Source organism: Bos taurus, chromosome 18 (assembly GCF_002263795.3).
Source record: "Bos taurus isolate L1 Dominette 01449 registration number 42190680 breed Hereford chromosome 18, ARS-UCD2.0, whole genome shotgun sequence".
NCBI classification, from domain to species: domain Eukaryota; kingdom Metazoa; phylum Chordata; class Mammalia; order Artiodactyla; family Bovidae; genus Bos; species Bos taurus.
In genome coordinates, this window is record NC_037345.1 from 57,406,479 (window position 1) to 57,422,909 (window position 16,431).

Below are 16,431 nucleotides of genomic sequence, written 5' to 3' on the forward strand. Positions count from 1 at the left end.
GGGGAGGACAATACATAGAGCCTGCGAGTGATAGAAACACCATGGGATGCAGAGTGAAAAGTCTAGAGAAACTGAGTCCATGATGACATCATTTGAGCAACTGGATCAAAACTTACCTGATGCCTACCTTCACTTACATAAGCAATAAAGTCCCATGTATGTTTAAACCAACTCATGTTAGGTTTTCAATTTCTAGTGATTACAAAAGAAATGAAAATTCTCACTGACATAGAAGAGATGTAGAGGTTCCAGGACTCCAGCCATCACCTTTCTAAAAAGATCCAAGGTCTCTATTTTCCAAAGGCCTCTTTCACACCAAACTTTAGCCAGAATGGCTCACATCCTTGCCTCTCCGAGACAGATATTGTTGCCTATGCTTTAGTTATTTGTTTACACTTTCATCTTTGCCCACCTTCCATGACACAGACTGAGATATTTGGTTTCCCAGCCTCCCTCACAGTGATATGGCCAGCTTTTGGTCAGTGAGACTTAAGGGAAGTTTGCTATCAGGCTTCCAGGAAAATTTCCCCTCATTCATGTGAGGAAAGGAACCCTGCTCCCTTCCTTTTGTCATTAGATATAATTGTGTGAAGATGTGATGCCTGGAGCTGCAGCAGCCATCTTGTTACTTGAGACAATATGCCAACACATAGGGTGGCAAAGCAGGACACAAAGAACCCAAATACTTGATGGTGTCACTAAGTTGTTGAGCCACACTGAAACTGCCTACCTCCATATTTCTTTCCATCATTTACTTTATTACTTATAGCCAAACTAACCTTCATTGATGCACTCCTTACATTTCCAGTGAGAAACTCAATTGGAAAAGGAAGTCATCCTGCTCGGGAGAGCAGTAGCAAGTCCTGAATTTCACTGGCCCCAGACATTTGATCAGATGACAAATACTTAGGGATGTTTTTATGCCAAACTCTGTGTTAAATGCTGGTGATAATGACATGGTCTCTACCTTCGTATAACTCTCAGTTTAGAGAGGAAGTCAGAGGTTAAACAAGTAATTACATATTTACATACAAGAAGCAGGAAGTCCAGAGCCTCTAGGACTCAATTCATAGCCAAGGCAGGTTTGGGTCATGGGTTAGAGAAGAGTCCTTTAAGATGGTAACAGTTCCCTTTGTACTTGAAATATTAACGATGTAGAGCAAAGAATCCTGCTCCAGGTGCAGTAAACTCTAGAAGTAAAGGCCTGGAGGCAAACTAAAGTATGGAGAAGAGAAGCAGGGGTGAAATTTCTGGAAGGAGAGGTTAGAGAGGCCAACAGAGGCCAAACCACAAAGCTTCAACAAAGGTCTCAATGAGGAGCTTGGATAATATCTGAAGGGCAATGGGCAACCCTAGAAGGGCTTAAAGAGAAGAGGTATGTGATCTGATTTAAGATGAAGATTCTGGGAGCTGGATGGGGCGTAGCCTGGAAGAGGCAAACATGGATATAGGAAGACCTTTTCAGAGAATGAGGCAGGGCACCCTCTCCAGCTCCCGGCCGCACAAACCCTTGCCCGCTTGAAGGCTGTACAAACCACACTGTTCGGTTAGCAGGAGTCTCTCCCAGCCGTGGAGCCCTATCTCCTTAGTTGCATGAATACAGGGAGAATCTTCCTGGGCGCTGAGAGAGGGAGACGGGAAGTCCCACTTTCCAGGTCGAACCATCAATCACAGTGGGACAGGAAGTTCCTGACTGCTACGAAGGCGAAACAGGAAGTCCCACCCCCAAAGTCCTGCACAGAGCGAGCCACTCGCCTGGCTCACACCTGTGTAGCTGCCCGAACGGTTTTGGGGCCCCCACCTGGAGGCATGCCAGTGGCCTAGAAGAGAGAAGAGGGACGGGGAACAACCACAAGAGTTACCCTGGATGTGACATAACTCACCCTTTCCCAGTGCTAGCTCGCACCATTCCAAAATTAGCTGAGGGGAATTTCCCCATTTACAAAGGGGAAAAAAGGTCTAGTCACCCTTGGGAGAAACAAGGCATGCAACAACTCAAATTTTATGGGGAAGAGATGTTCTGTCCTACTTCAGAGAGAAAATGAAAGCTTTCCCAATTTTTATTGAAATGAATGAAGGCATTTTGGGGAAATTGGAATTTCACGCATATATATATATATATATATATATATATATATACACACGATGGAAAGTCCTGTCCAACTTCTGTGTATCAAAAAAAAAAAAAAAGAGGGGGAAAATCTATCAACTTTCTGAACCAACAAAAAAAGCTGGAGGAAGAGAACTCTGACCATCTCCTCTGCCTGACTAAAACACAAAAATTTCCACCCCCATTCCAGGACCCTGGGGCACCCATACTCACTGGGTGGGCCCTGATTGGGCTAGGGTTCTCCAGCGGTACTTTGAGGGGCAGAGGCTGTGGGGTGTGCACTGGGGTCAAGCTCTGCACCTTCTTTTCCGGTTGGGGGACTACAGGGGTCCACGTGCCAGGTTGCTTCTTTTTCTTATGCGCCTCTCCTGGGAAAGGGAAGAGGAAGAGAAATAGGAATGCTTGATTGGCTGTACTCACATGCCCATTCAGTCAATGGCAAAGGAAGCTGGGCTGAAGGTGGATTAGATGGACTGGAGGTAACTGCTGCTGATTGGTTCAGAGGCTGAACCAGTGGGACTCTTTCCAGGAGTGGGTTCCCCACGTACTTCGAGAGCGGCACAGACAGCAGATGCACAGGAGGAGAAGAGCTGCCAGGAGTGCCAGGCCTAGTAGGGACCCCAGAACGATGCCAGCGATGGCCCCGGGGCCCAGGGTGGGACCTGGAAGAAACCAAGAGAAAGGGAATAAGGGGAACGGAACCAAAGCCGGACCTGTTTCCTGAGCCTTCTGCCTCAACCCTCCATTCGTCAGAACCCAGGAATCTGAGACCCCTTACACCTCAGTTCATTAAATGTTTCCTGAATGACTGTGGTGTGTCTGGCATTCTGTCAGGCGGTGAAGATCCATTGGTGAGCAAACCAAGATACCCACTATCCTGTGGGTTGATATTAATATTAGGAGGGAAATCAGAAACGAATGGGGAAATATATAACATAATTACAGATTGTGTTCAGAAGAAAAAATAAATGAGCTATGAGAGAAATTTGCTTTTGATGTCTCTGCTTTCAGGAGCAAAATCAGACACATCACTTTGCTGGCAAAGGTCCCCACAGTCAAAGTTTTGGTTTTTCTAGTTGTCATGTACAGATGTGAGAATTGGACCAGAAAGAAGGCTGAGTGCCAAAGGATTGATGCTTCTAAATTGTGCTAGAGAAGATTCTTGAGGGTCCCTTGCACTTCAAGGAGATCAAACCAGTCAATCCTAAAGGAAATCAACACTGAATATGCATTGGAAGGACTGCTGCTGAAGCTGAAGTGCTAATACTTTGGCCACCTGCTGTGAAGAACCTACTCCTCGGGAAAGACCCTGATGCTGGGAAAGACTGAAGGCAAAAGGAGAAGGGGGTGGCAGAGGATGAGATGGATGGATGGCATCAACCAGTGCAATGGACATGAACTTGAGCAAACTCCTGGGGATAGTGAAGAACGGGAGTCTGGCATGCTAGCAGCATGGATGGGAGTCCATGCTGTTGCCTTAGACACGACTTAGCCACTGAACAACAACAAATGACAAAAATAACGGAAGAGGAGGTGACATTTAGAAAAGTTGGTGAGGGAAGGTCCTCAAGGAAGTAACATTTGAGCAGAGACCTGGGGAATAGGGAGCCAGGCATGCTAAACAGGGAGACAAGGGTGTGCCAAGCAGAGGGAACAGAATATGCAAAGACTCAGAGGCAGGAAAGAGTTATCTGTGTTCAATGAAGGCCAGTGTGGGTGGAGGATATGGAATGAAGGTGGAAGAGGTAAGGGTTGAGGTTAGAGGGATTAAGAGGGGCCAGAGCCTGGGCATGAAAGGCTTTTTAAGCAAGGTAGCAGCAACATGGTCTGATTTGCATAACTTTGGCGTCTACTTGGAGGATGGATTGTAAGCTGGCAAGAGGGGTCATAAAGACACCAGGAAAATGGCTACTGCAGTCCAGGCAAGAGAGGACTGTGGTGTCTGACCAGAGTGTAGAAGTGAAGATGGAAAGAAGCAGATGATTAAGAAAGCATCTTGGAATGGAATTTGTACCCTGCTCTTGTGTGAAAATTGTATAAATTTTAATTATGTTGGATTGGCTCATAGTGCTTTTCAGATCTACTATATCCTTCTACTTTTCTGTCTATACATTCTATTAATTTTTGAGTGTGATATTGAAAGTACAGCTAAATATCTTAATTTATCTACTTAAAAAATAATTACAATATATAGTTGAACTACGTGTAACTTTCTTCTGTATTTTCCAAGTCTCCTGTAAATGTATTATCATACTTTCATAGTTTAAAAAATAAAAAATTTAAAACAAAAAAAAAAAAGCATTTTGGAAGGAAGTGATGGGACTCTGGAGATATTTGGGATGTTACAGGTGATGTCAGCATGTGGGTGGTACCATTTTCCAGGATAGAAAGACTGGGGAGTTGACAGGAGAGGGGTGGGCAGGGTAGAGTTTGGAGAAATATCAAGAGGTTTATTTTGGACATGTAAAGTCTGAAATGTCAGTTGGACATTAAAAGTGAAGATGTCAAGTAGGGAAGTGGCTTTTCAAGTCTGGAGTTCAGAGGTCTGGGCTGGAGATCAGACATTTGAGCATCATCTGAGTATTGATGATATTTAAGGCAGTGAGAGTGGAAAGGCCACACTGGGGAGAAATATAGGTGGAGAAGAGAGCTAAGGAAGGACACATCCAGTACTTAGAAGTGGGAATATTCGAAACTACTGAAACCCCCGCGCTTCACAACTAGAGAGTGTGCGCTGCCACGAAAGATCTTGCGCAATGCAATGAAGGTCCCATGTGTTGCAACTAAGACCAATGCAGCTAACTAAATCAATAAAAATTTTGAAAAGGAAGTTGGAGAGTGTTACTAATTGTCTCCTCCCCCAAAAGATACAGTACCAGTGAAGGTGACTTTACTTGGAAATACAGTCTTTGCAGATGTAATCAAGTCAAGATGATATGCAAAGACTTCATTTCCAAATAAGGTCACACAGGGACCTATGTATCTACATTTCCCCTAGCATCACTACTCGGGCCCTTTGGGGTCATTAATAAGTGAAATAAGGGTTTCTTGAACATAAGCCCTGACATACCATGACAGTTGATCTGACAACTGGAACAGTTTCAAAGTAACTAACAGGCAAGATATGCTGGACAAAGGGATGACTCACTTCCCAGGTGAGATGGAGTGGACGACGTGAGATCTCATCGCGCTACTCAGGCATGCAATTTAAAACTTCAGCTCAGTTCAGTCCTTCAGTCATGTCCAACTCTTTGAGACGCCATGAATTGCAGCACGCCAGGCCTCCCTGTCCATCACCAACTCCCAGAGTTCACTCAAACTCATGTCCATCCAGTCGGTGATGCCATCCAGCTATCTCAACCTCTGTTGTCCCCTTCTCCTCCTGCCCCCAATCCCTCCCAGCATCAGAGTCTTTTCCAGTGAGTCAACTCTTCCCATGAGGTGGCCAATGTACTGGAGTTTCAGCTTTAGCATCAGTTCTTCCAAAGAAATCCCAGGGCTGATCTCCTTTAGAATGGACTGGTTGGATCTCCTTGCAGTCCAAGGGACTCTCAAGAGTCTTCTCCAACACCACAGTTCAAAAGCATCAATTCTTCGGCACTCAGCCTTCTTCACGGTCCAACTCTCACATCCATACATGACCACTGGAAAAACCATAGCCTTGACTAGACAGACCTTTGTTGGCAAAGTAATGTTTCTGCTTTTGAATATGCTATCTAGGTTGGTCATAACTTTCCTTCCAAGAGTAAGTGTCTTTTAATTTCATGGCTGCAGTCACCATCTGCAGTGATTCTGGAGCCCAAAAAGATAAAGTCTGACACTGTTTCCACTGTTTCCCCATTTTTTCCTGTGAAGTGATGGGACCAAATGCCATGATCTTTGTTTTCTGAATGTTGAGCTTTAAGCCAAATTTTTCACTCTACATTTTCACTTTCATCAAGAGGCTTTTTAGTTCCTCTTCACTTTCTGCCATAAGGGTGGTGTCATCTGCATATCTGAGGTTATTGAATATTTCTCCCAACAATCTTGATTCCAGCTTGTGCTTCTTCCAGCCCAGCATTTCTCATGATGTACTCTGCATAGAAGTTAAATAAGCAGGGTGACAATATACAGCCTTGACTCCTTTTCCTATTTGGAACCAGTCTGTTGTTCCATGTCCAGTTCTAACTGTTGCTTCCTGACCTGCATATAGGTTTCTCAAGAGGCAGGTCAGGTGGTCTGGTATTCCCATCTCTTTCAGAATCCAAGACACACCGAGGGTAACAGGCAAATTTGGCCTGTTACGGAATGAAGCAGGGCACAGGCTAATAGAGTTTTGCCAAGAGAACACACTGGTCACAGCAAACACCCTCTTCCAACAACACAAGAGAAGACTCTACACATGGACATCACCAGATGGTCAATACCGAAATCAGATTGATTCTATTCTTTGCAGCCAAAGATGGAGAAGCTCTATACAGTCAGTAAAAATAAGACTGGGAGCTGACTGTGGCTCAGATCATGAACTCCTTATTGCCAAATTCAGACTTAAATTGAAGAAAGTAGGGAAAACCACTAGACCATTCAGGTATGACCTAAATCAAATCCCTTATGATTATACAGTGGAAGCGAGAAATAGATTTAAGGGCCTAGATCTGATAGATAGAGTGCCTGATGAACTATGGACGGAGGTTTGTGATACTGTACAAGAGACAGGGATCAAGACCATCCCCATGGAAAGAAATGCAAAAAAGCAAAATGGCTGTCTGAGGAGGCCTTACAAATAGCTGTGAAAAGGAGAGAAGTGAAAAGCAAAGGAGAAAAGGAAAGATATAAGCATCTGAATGCAAAGTTCCAAAGAATAGCAAGAAGAGATAAGAAAGCCTTCCTCAGGGATCAATGCAAAGAAATAGAGGAAAACAACAGAATGGGAAAGACTAGAGATCTCTTCAAGAAAATTAGAGATACCAAGGGAACATTTCATGCAAAGATGGGCTCGATAAAGGACAGAAATGGTATGGACCTAACAGAAGCAGAAGATATTAAGAAGAGGTGGCAAGAATACACAGAACTGTACAAAAAGATCTTCACGACCCAGATAATCATGATGGTGTGATCACTCACCTAGAGTCAGATATCCTGGAATGTGAAGTCAAGTGGGCCTTAGAAAGCATCACTACGAACAAAGCTAGTGGAGGTGATGGAATTCCAGTTGAACTATTTCAAATCCTGGAAGACGATGCTGTGAAAGGGCTGCACTCAATATGCCAGCAAATTTGGAAAACTCAGCAGTGGCCACAGGACTGGAAAAGGTCAGTTTTCATTCCAATCCCAAAGAAAGGCAATGCCAAAGAATGCTCAAGCTACCGCACAACTGCACTCATCTCACACGCTAGTAAAAGTAATGCTCAATATTTTCCAAGCCAGGCTCTAGCAATATGTGAACCGTGAACTTCCAGATGTTCAAGCTGGTTTTAGAAAAGGCAGAGGAACCAGAGATCAAATTGCCAACATCCGCTGGATCATGGAAAAAGCAAGAGAGTTCCAGAAAAACATCTACTTTTGCTTTATTGACAAGGCCAAAGCCTTTGACTGTGTGGATCACAATAAACTGTGGAAAATTCTGAAAGAGATGGGAATACCAGACCACCTGAACTGCCTCTTGAGAAACCTATTATAAATCGTTTATATCTGAGATTTTCCATTTAATATTTTCAGACTGCGGCTGACCCCTCGTAACTGAAACCTCGGAAATCAAAACCGAGGATAAAGGGGCTACTGTATCTTTTGCAGGGGGGAGCACAATTCAACCAATCAAGTCAAGATAAGATCATTAGGGTGGTTCCTCATCGGATATGACTTGTGTCCTTATAGGAAGACAGAGACACATACAGGGAGGAGGAGGAGACTGTGAGAGGCTGAAGGCAGAGGCTGGAGTAATGCCAAGGATTGACAGTCACTATCAGATGATAGAGAGCTTCCCTGGTGGTTCAGCTGGTAAAGAATCTGCCTGCAATACGGGAGACCTGGGTTTGATCCCTGGATTGGGAAGATCCCCTGGAGAAGGGAACAGCTACCCACTCCAGTATTCTGGCCTGGAGAATTCCATGGAGTATATAGTCCATGGGGTTGCAAAGAGTCGGACACAACTGAGTGACTTTCACTTTCGCTTTATCAGAAGCTAGAAGGAGGCAAGTGAGGATTCTTCGCAGAATCTCAGAGGCAGGGACTTCCCTGGGGTCCTGCGGTTAAGAATTTGCCTACAATGCATGGGATGAGATCGGGGGAACTAAGACAATGTGCTTTGGGGCAACTAAGCCTGTGGGCTGCAATGAAGTCCCAGTGCAGTCAAAATTTTTAAATTAATTAAAAAAAAGAATCTACCTTATTCAGATGGGATGTGCAGTTCGATCCCTGGTCAGGGGAGCTAAGATCCTACAGGCCACAGGCAGCTAAGCTCCGTGGGTCACAACTAAAGAAAAGCGCACACGCTCTGGAGCCCAGGTTCCACAAGAGAAGCCTGTGCACCACAAGGAACACACAGTACACGGAAAACAGAAACAAAAAACAACTCAACAGTCTCAGAGGCAGCGTGACCCTGCACAGACTCCTGGCTTCCAGAGTTGGCAGAGAATACATTTCTGTTGTTTCTAGCCACACAGTTCAAGGTATCTAATTACGGCAACCCCAGGAAACTAATGCAGAGAAAGAAGGAAGATCCAACTAAAGAGTCTTGAGAGGGGGAAGTCCAGGAGAAAGGCTCCAACTCACCGACCCGGTAGATCTGGCTTTGGGAGGGCGTCCCTGGCTGGTCCCCCAGGGTGGGCAGGATACGAAAGACCCAGGTCCTGGGATTCTGAAGAGGGAGGGGCACCACAGCTGAACGCTCCCGAGGCCCCAGGATGAGCAGGGAGACCCAGTCCGAGGCGATGGCTCTGCCCGGGTCAGGGGCCTCCACCCGTGCCTGGATCTGGAAACGGCTGACCAGGGCTCCGCGCTCCACATCCCAAGTCAGCACTGCTGCATCCCGGGTTCTCTGCAGCCTCCACGAGGAGATGGATGGTCCTGGAGGGGTGAGGCGGGAGGTCAAGGTGGAAGCTGGATTCACTGGTCCAAGAGGGAGAGGAACAGGGGTCACAGACCTAGACTTCTAAGTCCTAGGAGCAGAGGGTCTGGAGACCCCAACTCCTGGATCTAAGACAGGAAGAGAATGGGGGCCTGGACTCTTGGGTCTGAGTGAGCAAGGGTCTGAGGGTTCCCTGGAAAAAGTGACTGAGGTCCAGGATTCCCTGAGGGATCAGGGATCTGGGGGTGGGAGTCCTAGGGTCTGGGGTTGGAGGAGGCCCAGGACAAAGATTTCTGTGTCTGAAGGATGAGGGGCTGGGGGTCTGGAGCCCTAGGTCTGAGGGAGGAACTGGCTGGAATCCCAGTCTCCTGGGTTTCGGAGAAGAGAGATTCTGGGAAAAGGTGGGACTCACCAATGAGGGTGATCTTGTCGACCCCAGCACCCAGCGCCCCACTGCACAACACGGAGTAATTTCCCAGGTCCCAGTCCAGGCTGAAGTTGCCAATGAGAAGTCTCCGCCCATCCTCAGTGAGCTGCAGGCGTCCCCCACCTCCTGGGGCTATGGGCCTCCCTTCCCTGGCCCAGGATGCTCTGGAAGGTGGGGGACAGCCAGACGCCTGCAGGGCTACCTCTGCCTCTCCAGACCGTGTCTCCTCTACGATTGGGTGAAGCAGGACCTCTTGGGGGGCCTCTGTAGCCGGAAGAAACCCGAGCAAGAAAGTCAAAGAAGGAGTCCTGTGCCCTTTGGTGAATCTAATAGGGCACCTTAGCCACAAGAGGAAGATCTGCCCTTTCACTCTCTCCCTCATTCATTCGTCTGATTTCCTTAACGAGGACTTATGAAATACATGCAGCAGACCAGGTCATATTATTCTCAACCATTTGTTGCTCTGAACACTTGGGAAAGTGTCAGTTCTCTTGGTGGGTCCAGGAAAGAAATTTTGGACCGGCCCCTGCTTGAGGTATAGAGAAAACCTCCGAACATCTGTAGGGTTGAAAACAGAGGAAATCCTCCTCCCTCGAGTCCTGAAGGAGCAAAGCAGTACCAGCTCCTCCTCGAGGGAAACAGTAAGGAAATCCCACAGGCTCTCACCCGGGATGACAGTGCACGTGCGCGTGGTCACCAGGTGGCGAGCAAGGCAGGTGACGGGGACGCCGCTGAGCCGGGGGTGGGCGGGGACCACTGCCTGGAGCACAGGGGACGCCAGTCCCTCCTGGACGCCTTCGGGGAGACCCTGGAACTTCAGGGAGGCGGCAGGGGCCCCGCCGGGCCACGAGCAGCGGAAGCGGAGGCTGCGATCCCCAGGACCCCCTTCGACTGAGCACTGAGGGGACCCGGGGGGCAAATCTGTAGAGGAAAGGGAGAGATCAAGGGGTCAGTCGGCTCTGTGTCCGTTCCCCCCCCCAGCCCCTTTACTCTTCTTCTTCACCTGACCCCGCCCCGTAGGCACTGACCCCGCCCATTCTCGTGTAAACCCCTCTCGCTTTCCGGCAACCCCAGGGCTAAGTGGACAGCCCCACTGCCTGTCGCCGATTTCCTAAGGAAGCTTCATCTTGCCACTCTGATTCTTTTCCTTCCGCTCGTAGCCCCGCCCCCTTTTCTAGCTCCACCCCTTCCACCAGGGTCTCGGGCCCCCTCTTTGATTACTCTGAGTAGCCTCTTCTTATTGACCCCTTCCCTTTTGTTGACACCCCTGCCCTTCCTACTGGGCCTGCCCCCTTTCTAAGATGACCCTGTCCCTTTCTAGAATGAATCCGCCCCTTCCTCTGTGACTCCGTCCCCTTTCCCAGGTAACTTCTTTTCCTGATCCCAGTTACTGGCCCAAGCAACTTAGGCCCTTTCCTATCTCCTGCTGCTGCTGCTGCTGCTGCTGCTGCTAAGTCGCTTCAGTCGTGTCCGACTCTGTGCGACCCCATAGACGGCAGCCCACCAGGCTCCCCTGTCCCTGGGATTCTCCAAGCAAGAACACTGGAGTGGGTTGCCATTTCCTTCTCCAATACATGAAAGTGAAAAGTTAAAGTGAAGTCGCTCAGTCGTGTCTGACTCTTAGCGACCCCATGGACTGCAGCCTACCAGGCTCCTCTGTCCATGGGATTTTCCAGGCAAGAGTACTACTTTTTGTCATTTACTTTGTTGTTCAGTCGTTCAGTCATGTCCGACTCTTTGCGGGCACATGGACCGCGGCTCACCAGGCTTTCCTGTCCTTCACTATCTCCCGGAGTTTGTTCAAACTCCTGTCCATTGAGTCAGTGATGCCATCCAACCATCTCATCCTCTGTTGCTCCCTCCTCCTCCTACCTTCAACCTTTCCCAGCATCAGGGTCTTTTGCGATTTACGTCCGCTGCTTGATTTGTTGAGACTGCCCCTTGCCCAGGAGTCCCCGCCCTCTCGGTGCTGACCCAGGCCCTTCTCCTCGCCATCCTTGCTCCTCGCCTTCTCCTGGGCATCCCTGTTCCTCTACAGAGATCTCCGCCCCTCCCTGTCGGCCCCGCCCCTCCATGCTGGCCCCGCCCCCTCCAGGAGTCCCAGACGCTCGCTGGTACCGCCCCTTCTCCCGGGCATCCCCGCCCCTCCTTGGTGGCCCCGCCCCTGCATCCTGCCCAGCCACACTCACCAGCCACCGTGAGGTTGAGCAGTGAGCGGCGGCGGCTGCCGGTTCGCGGGTTCCTGGCGATACAGGCGTAGGCGCCAGCGTGGCCGGGCCGGACCGCGGGCAGCAGGAGGCGTGGGCCGGTGGGCACGGCGGCCTCGGCGGGGTCGGCCAGACTCCAGGTGATGTCGGCCAGTGGCCGAGAGGCGGCGGTGCAGCTCAGGGTCACGTTGCTGCCCGCGGTGACATACAGGGCGGGGTTGGCATCGCGGTTCGAGGAGACAGTGATGACCGGCAGATCCGGGCCATCTAGGCAGAGGAAGGGGGTTGAAACCGCGAAGGTCGGGGTCATCTGGGGCCGCCCCAGGATTTACGAAGACTAGACATCCTCCCTAGGGACTACAGGAGCCTGAGCCCTCAGATCCGTGTCCCCGACCGGAGGCTTCCCCCCACTCACAAAAAACGCTGACGTCGGCCGCGGCCTCTGTGTGGCCGAAGGGGCTGTGGACGCGGCAGGTGTACCGGGCGTGGTCGCTGCGCACCGGACGCGCGATGAGAAGCTGGTCGCCCTCTGCGCGGATCCGCGGTGGCTCCGCTCCCGCAGACCCCACTGTATCCAGGGCGCGTCCGTCCCGCGTCCAGCTTAGCTCCCCGCGACCCGGCCCCCACCCCATGCAGCGCAGCCGGAGCTCTGCTGCTCCTTCCTGGGTCTCCGGAGCCTTGGGCTGCATGGACAGCTCGGGCAGGGGCTCTGGGGGAGGGGGCATGGGCTCAGGACTAGGCTCTCAGGCCCTGCTGCCCTTAGGTCCGAGACCCAGTCCCTGCCACCTCTTACACCCAGGACCTGGCCCAGCTGAGTCCCCGTCTTAGCCCTCCTCTTAGCCCCAGGAATCCTCTTCTCGCAGACTGAGTCCCCAACTCTCTCCTCTCCGGGACTCAGGAGTCAGTGCCCCCAGGAGTTTTGGTCCCCAGGTCCAACTTCCCTCAAGCATTGGCCTTGACCCCCAGCTCCTCTTCAGCCTCTTCCCAACCCAGGAGTCCTCTCCCTTGTCTAGAACCCTTGCTCTGGGGAGGACACAGCCGCAGAACAGCGGTAACCTGCCCACCAGCAGGCCCCTGCAGTCAGCAATCTGGAGCTCAGAGCCCACTTACCATACACACCCACCGTGAACTCCCGGATCTGCCGCGAGACCCCGGCCTGGATGACCTCCACTGTGTAGACCCCAGCATCCTTCAGCTGAGCAGAGGTGAGCTCCAGGCCCCCTCGGGCCTGGTCAAATCGTAGGCGGTCTCGATAAGTGGGGTCCAGGCTAGTCAGAGGGGCCCCTGGCCCTAGGCCCCCCGCTGCTAATACCTTGGAACCTCGGCGCCAAACCACCAGAGGGGGTGGGGAGCCAGGGCTGGGGACTGGAACCAGCCGGAGCTGGATGGTGGTCCCCACCAGGACTGCAAGAGGCTCCCCCGCCTGCAGGGGGAAGCTTGTCCCTGCATGAGTCTCTGAGGACACTTTAGAACCCAGGCTCTGTGCAGAGAACTCAAGATCCCTGTCCTCAGGGGAGTATTTTGAAGCTGGGGCCTCCACAGAGACTTTAGTATCAGGGAAGTGAGCAGAAATGCTGGAAGCTGGGGTCCTAAGAGACAAGGAAGGCTCCCAGCTTGGGGCAGCAACTTGTGAACCCAAGGTGTCAGGAGATACATTGGAACTGGGGATTCCAGAGAAGGGTTCCAGATTCAGATTTTCACTCTGAGCAGAAATATTGGACCCAAAGGAATCGTTCAAATCCAGCCCCTTGGGAGACCATTCGGAAAGTGGGGTATCCGTGGAGACTTTTGAGCCTGCCGTCTGATCTGGGAATTTCCAGCTGGGGAGATTGTTGGAGGGAATTTTCGCACCCGGGCCCTGGGAAGAGCTTTCTAGGTCCGAGGAGAGACTGGTTCTCTGAATTTCAGAAGAGGCTTGGAAGGCGAGGACCTCTACTCCAGAGGCTGCAGAGGAGAGAAGGGGAGGGTGGTGCTGGGCTGCAGAAAAGGGGGCTGGTGGGGAACCAGCTGAGCCGGGGGCTTACCCAGGAGCAGGAGGAGCCGCAGAGCCTGTGAGGTGTCCATGGTGCTGGCCGCACCCGCGAGGATACTGGAGCAAGACCCAGGGCCTGCACTGATCCCTCTGGGGTTGGACAGGTCTGACAGGACTGGTAGCTTCCTGGGCGGGGAAGAAAGACAGATGTAGTGGGAGGTGCCAGGATCCCCCACCCGGATCTGGTGGCTGAGCCACCGACCCCACCCAATTTGTCCTCATCAGCTGGTCCCAGCTTGGGGTGGGGTGCCTAACCTGACCCCTGCACTCCCCACTTGCCCAGGGTTGGGAGCGGGGTCGGGGGGGGGTGGAGGGGAGATGGTGAGAGTGGAGTCCCAGCTGGAAACTTAGTAGCAAGCTTGTGGAGAGGAGCAGTGGAGGTGAAGCCAGGAAGACTGCCTGGAGGAGGGTGAGGCGTGCTTTCAGAAAGCCCCGCCTCTTAATGGCTGTGGTCTCGTTCCTCTGCAGCCTCCTGGCCTCCGGTCCACTCCGTCCTGCCAGGCCTCAAATACTCCTGTCTGATCCTGCTCCTCCTCTGCTCTCTATGGTCCCTTTTTGCCCTCAGGGCTGTTTTGAGTGGCTGTCTTCCACCCAATCAAATCTCCTGAGACCCAGAGCTGTGTCTCCTTGACCCCTAGAACGGCATACACCCTCTGTCCCACTAAACTTAGGATCTTTCCTCTAACCCCACCCTCAGGCATTCTCCATCTCCAATCAGCTCCACCTTCTAGAGGGATGCTGGAAGCCTTTCTCCTGCCTCTCTTCCCCTCACTGCTGTCAATCTCCAGATCCCATACCACCTCCTTGGCCCCCTGAATCTCTCTGCTCCATCTCTTCCTCTCTTTCTACTGGTATGACCCCAGCACAGGCCCTGACTCCTCTCTCTATCCCCTTGCCTAGCCTCCTCCCTCCAGGCCATGGATCCCCAGATGGTCCAAGAGTCTTTCTAACCCCAGAGCTGCTCCCCCACCCGGCCAACCCACACAGCCCTCTATGGCTCCCCAGCACCTGCCCTGGGAAGACAACCAAGTTCCTCATCCGAACATCCAGGTCCTGCATCACGTAGAGCCAGTCCTTTTCCCCTCCAGCACTTACTCTTTGAACACCCCACCATTCTTCAGCCCATCTCTCCCCTCCCAGCCTTGGCCGGGACAGTTTCCTCTGCCTGGAATGTTCTGGCTCACTCCCCTACCCGCTCCCACCTAGCTAAACCACAACTTGTCCTTCAAGTCTCACCTTATTAGGAACCAAAATAATAATTACCCACTTATCATGGACCAGGAACTGTGCAAAATGCTTCTCTGGCATTACCGGCCAGAGCCCCTTCTAAACGCTCTATGAGCTGAGTGTTTACGAACCAGGATACTGTGGCTCAGAGATGTCAAGGGACCTGCTGGAGATTGCCCAGGCAGAGGGAAGAGCTTAGTCTGTGACAGTCAGGCTGCTCACTCCTCCTGAGAGCTTCCCCCCAACCCCATGCTGATGATAATAATGGTCATAATACAGAGTGAGCATTTTCTGCATATCAGGTATGGTTCTGAAGGTGCTATTGTAATTAACCCTTCAAAATCCCATGGGGTAGGTTTTGTAGCTTTAAAATGGCAACAAATGCCACACTTCTTCTATTAAGAAATAGGGTCTATGCCCCGTTTCCTTGGATCTGGGTGGGCTCTGGGACTGTTGGACCAAGAAGGGGTGCAGCACAAGTGGCCCTGTGCGTTTCTGTATCTAGGCCTTGAGAGACTGGCACTGTCCACTCTCTGTACTGTGGGGCACTCCCTCTTGGGAGCCAGCCGCCATGCTGAGAGGAAGCTCAATCACCCCCATAGAGAGGTATGGTGGCCCCTGGCCAACAGCCAGCTCAAGTCAACAGCCCCAGCCAGCTTGCCAGGCATGTGACTGGGGCATCTAGGAGTTCCCATTAGAGCCACCCAAACAAATGCTGCGTGAAGAGGCAAGCTGTCCCTGCTAAACCCTGCCCAAACTTCAGATTTATGAGCAAAGTAATTGTAGGTTTACACCACCACGTTTTAGAGAGGTTTGCTATGCTGTGATGGGTTTCCCTGGTGTCTCAGTGGCAAAGAATCCGCCTGCAATGCAGGAAACTTGGGTTCAATCCCTGGGTCGAGATCCCCTGGAGGAGGGCATGGCAACCCACGCTAGTATTCTTGCCTGGGAAATCCCATGGACAGAGGAGCCTGGCGGGCTACAGTCCATGGGGTTGCAAAGAGTCAGACAATACTGAAGCGACTTAGCACGCACCTTATACCATAACAAACAAGCAGAAAACAGGTATCATTACTGACTCCACTTGATGGAGGAAGAAGCCCAGGCTCAGAGAATAGGAGTCTGCCAAAGGTCCTCCCAGAGCCAGGGACTGGCCAGGCTGGGAGCTGAACCTGGGTTAACCAGGCCCTTAACCACTGTACCAAGCTCTTCCTGTTTCGATCCTCCACATGAAGAAACTGAACATCAGAGACAGGAAGTAACTCACTCAAGATCTCACAACTGGTAAGTATGAGAGTGAGGCTCTAAAATCACTGTCTCTGACTCCAGGGCCCAGCTCTTCATACCCACCCTAGGTTTGGATTGTCTGTTGCTTGTCTGTCT

At 51.0% G+C, this 16,431-nt stretch overlaps 1 protein-coding gene across 1 annotated transcript; it reads right to left on the bottom strand.

Moving 5' to 3' along the window:
- Nucleotides 1-737: 737 nt before the first annotated feature.
- VSIG10L (V-set and immunoglobulin domain containing 10 like) lies at nucleotides 738-13,946 on the bottom strand. The gene is made up of 10 exons (XM_015458264.3): nucleotides 13,814-13,946; nucleotides 12,900-13,733; nucleotides 12,205-12,498; nucleotides 11,772-12,056; nucleotides 10,249-10,503; nucleotides 9,568-9,846; nucleotides 8,861-9,154; nucleotides 2,659-2,772; nucleotides 2,324-2,478; nucleotides 738-1,820 (listed from the first exon to the last, which is right to left on the bottom strand). The coding sequence occupies exons 1-10, from the start codon at nucleotides 13,851-13,853 to the stop codon at nucleotides 1,761-1,763; spliced, it is 2,610 nt and encodes an 869-aa protein (XP_015313750.1). The 5' UTR covers nucleotides 13,854-13,946; the 3' UTR covers nucleotides 738-1,760.
- Between the last annotated feature and the right edge of the window lie 2,485 nt (nucleotides 13,947-16,431).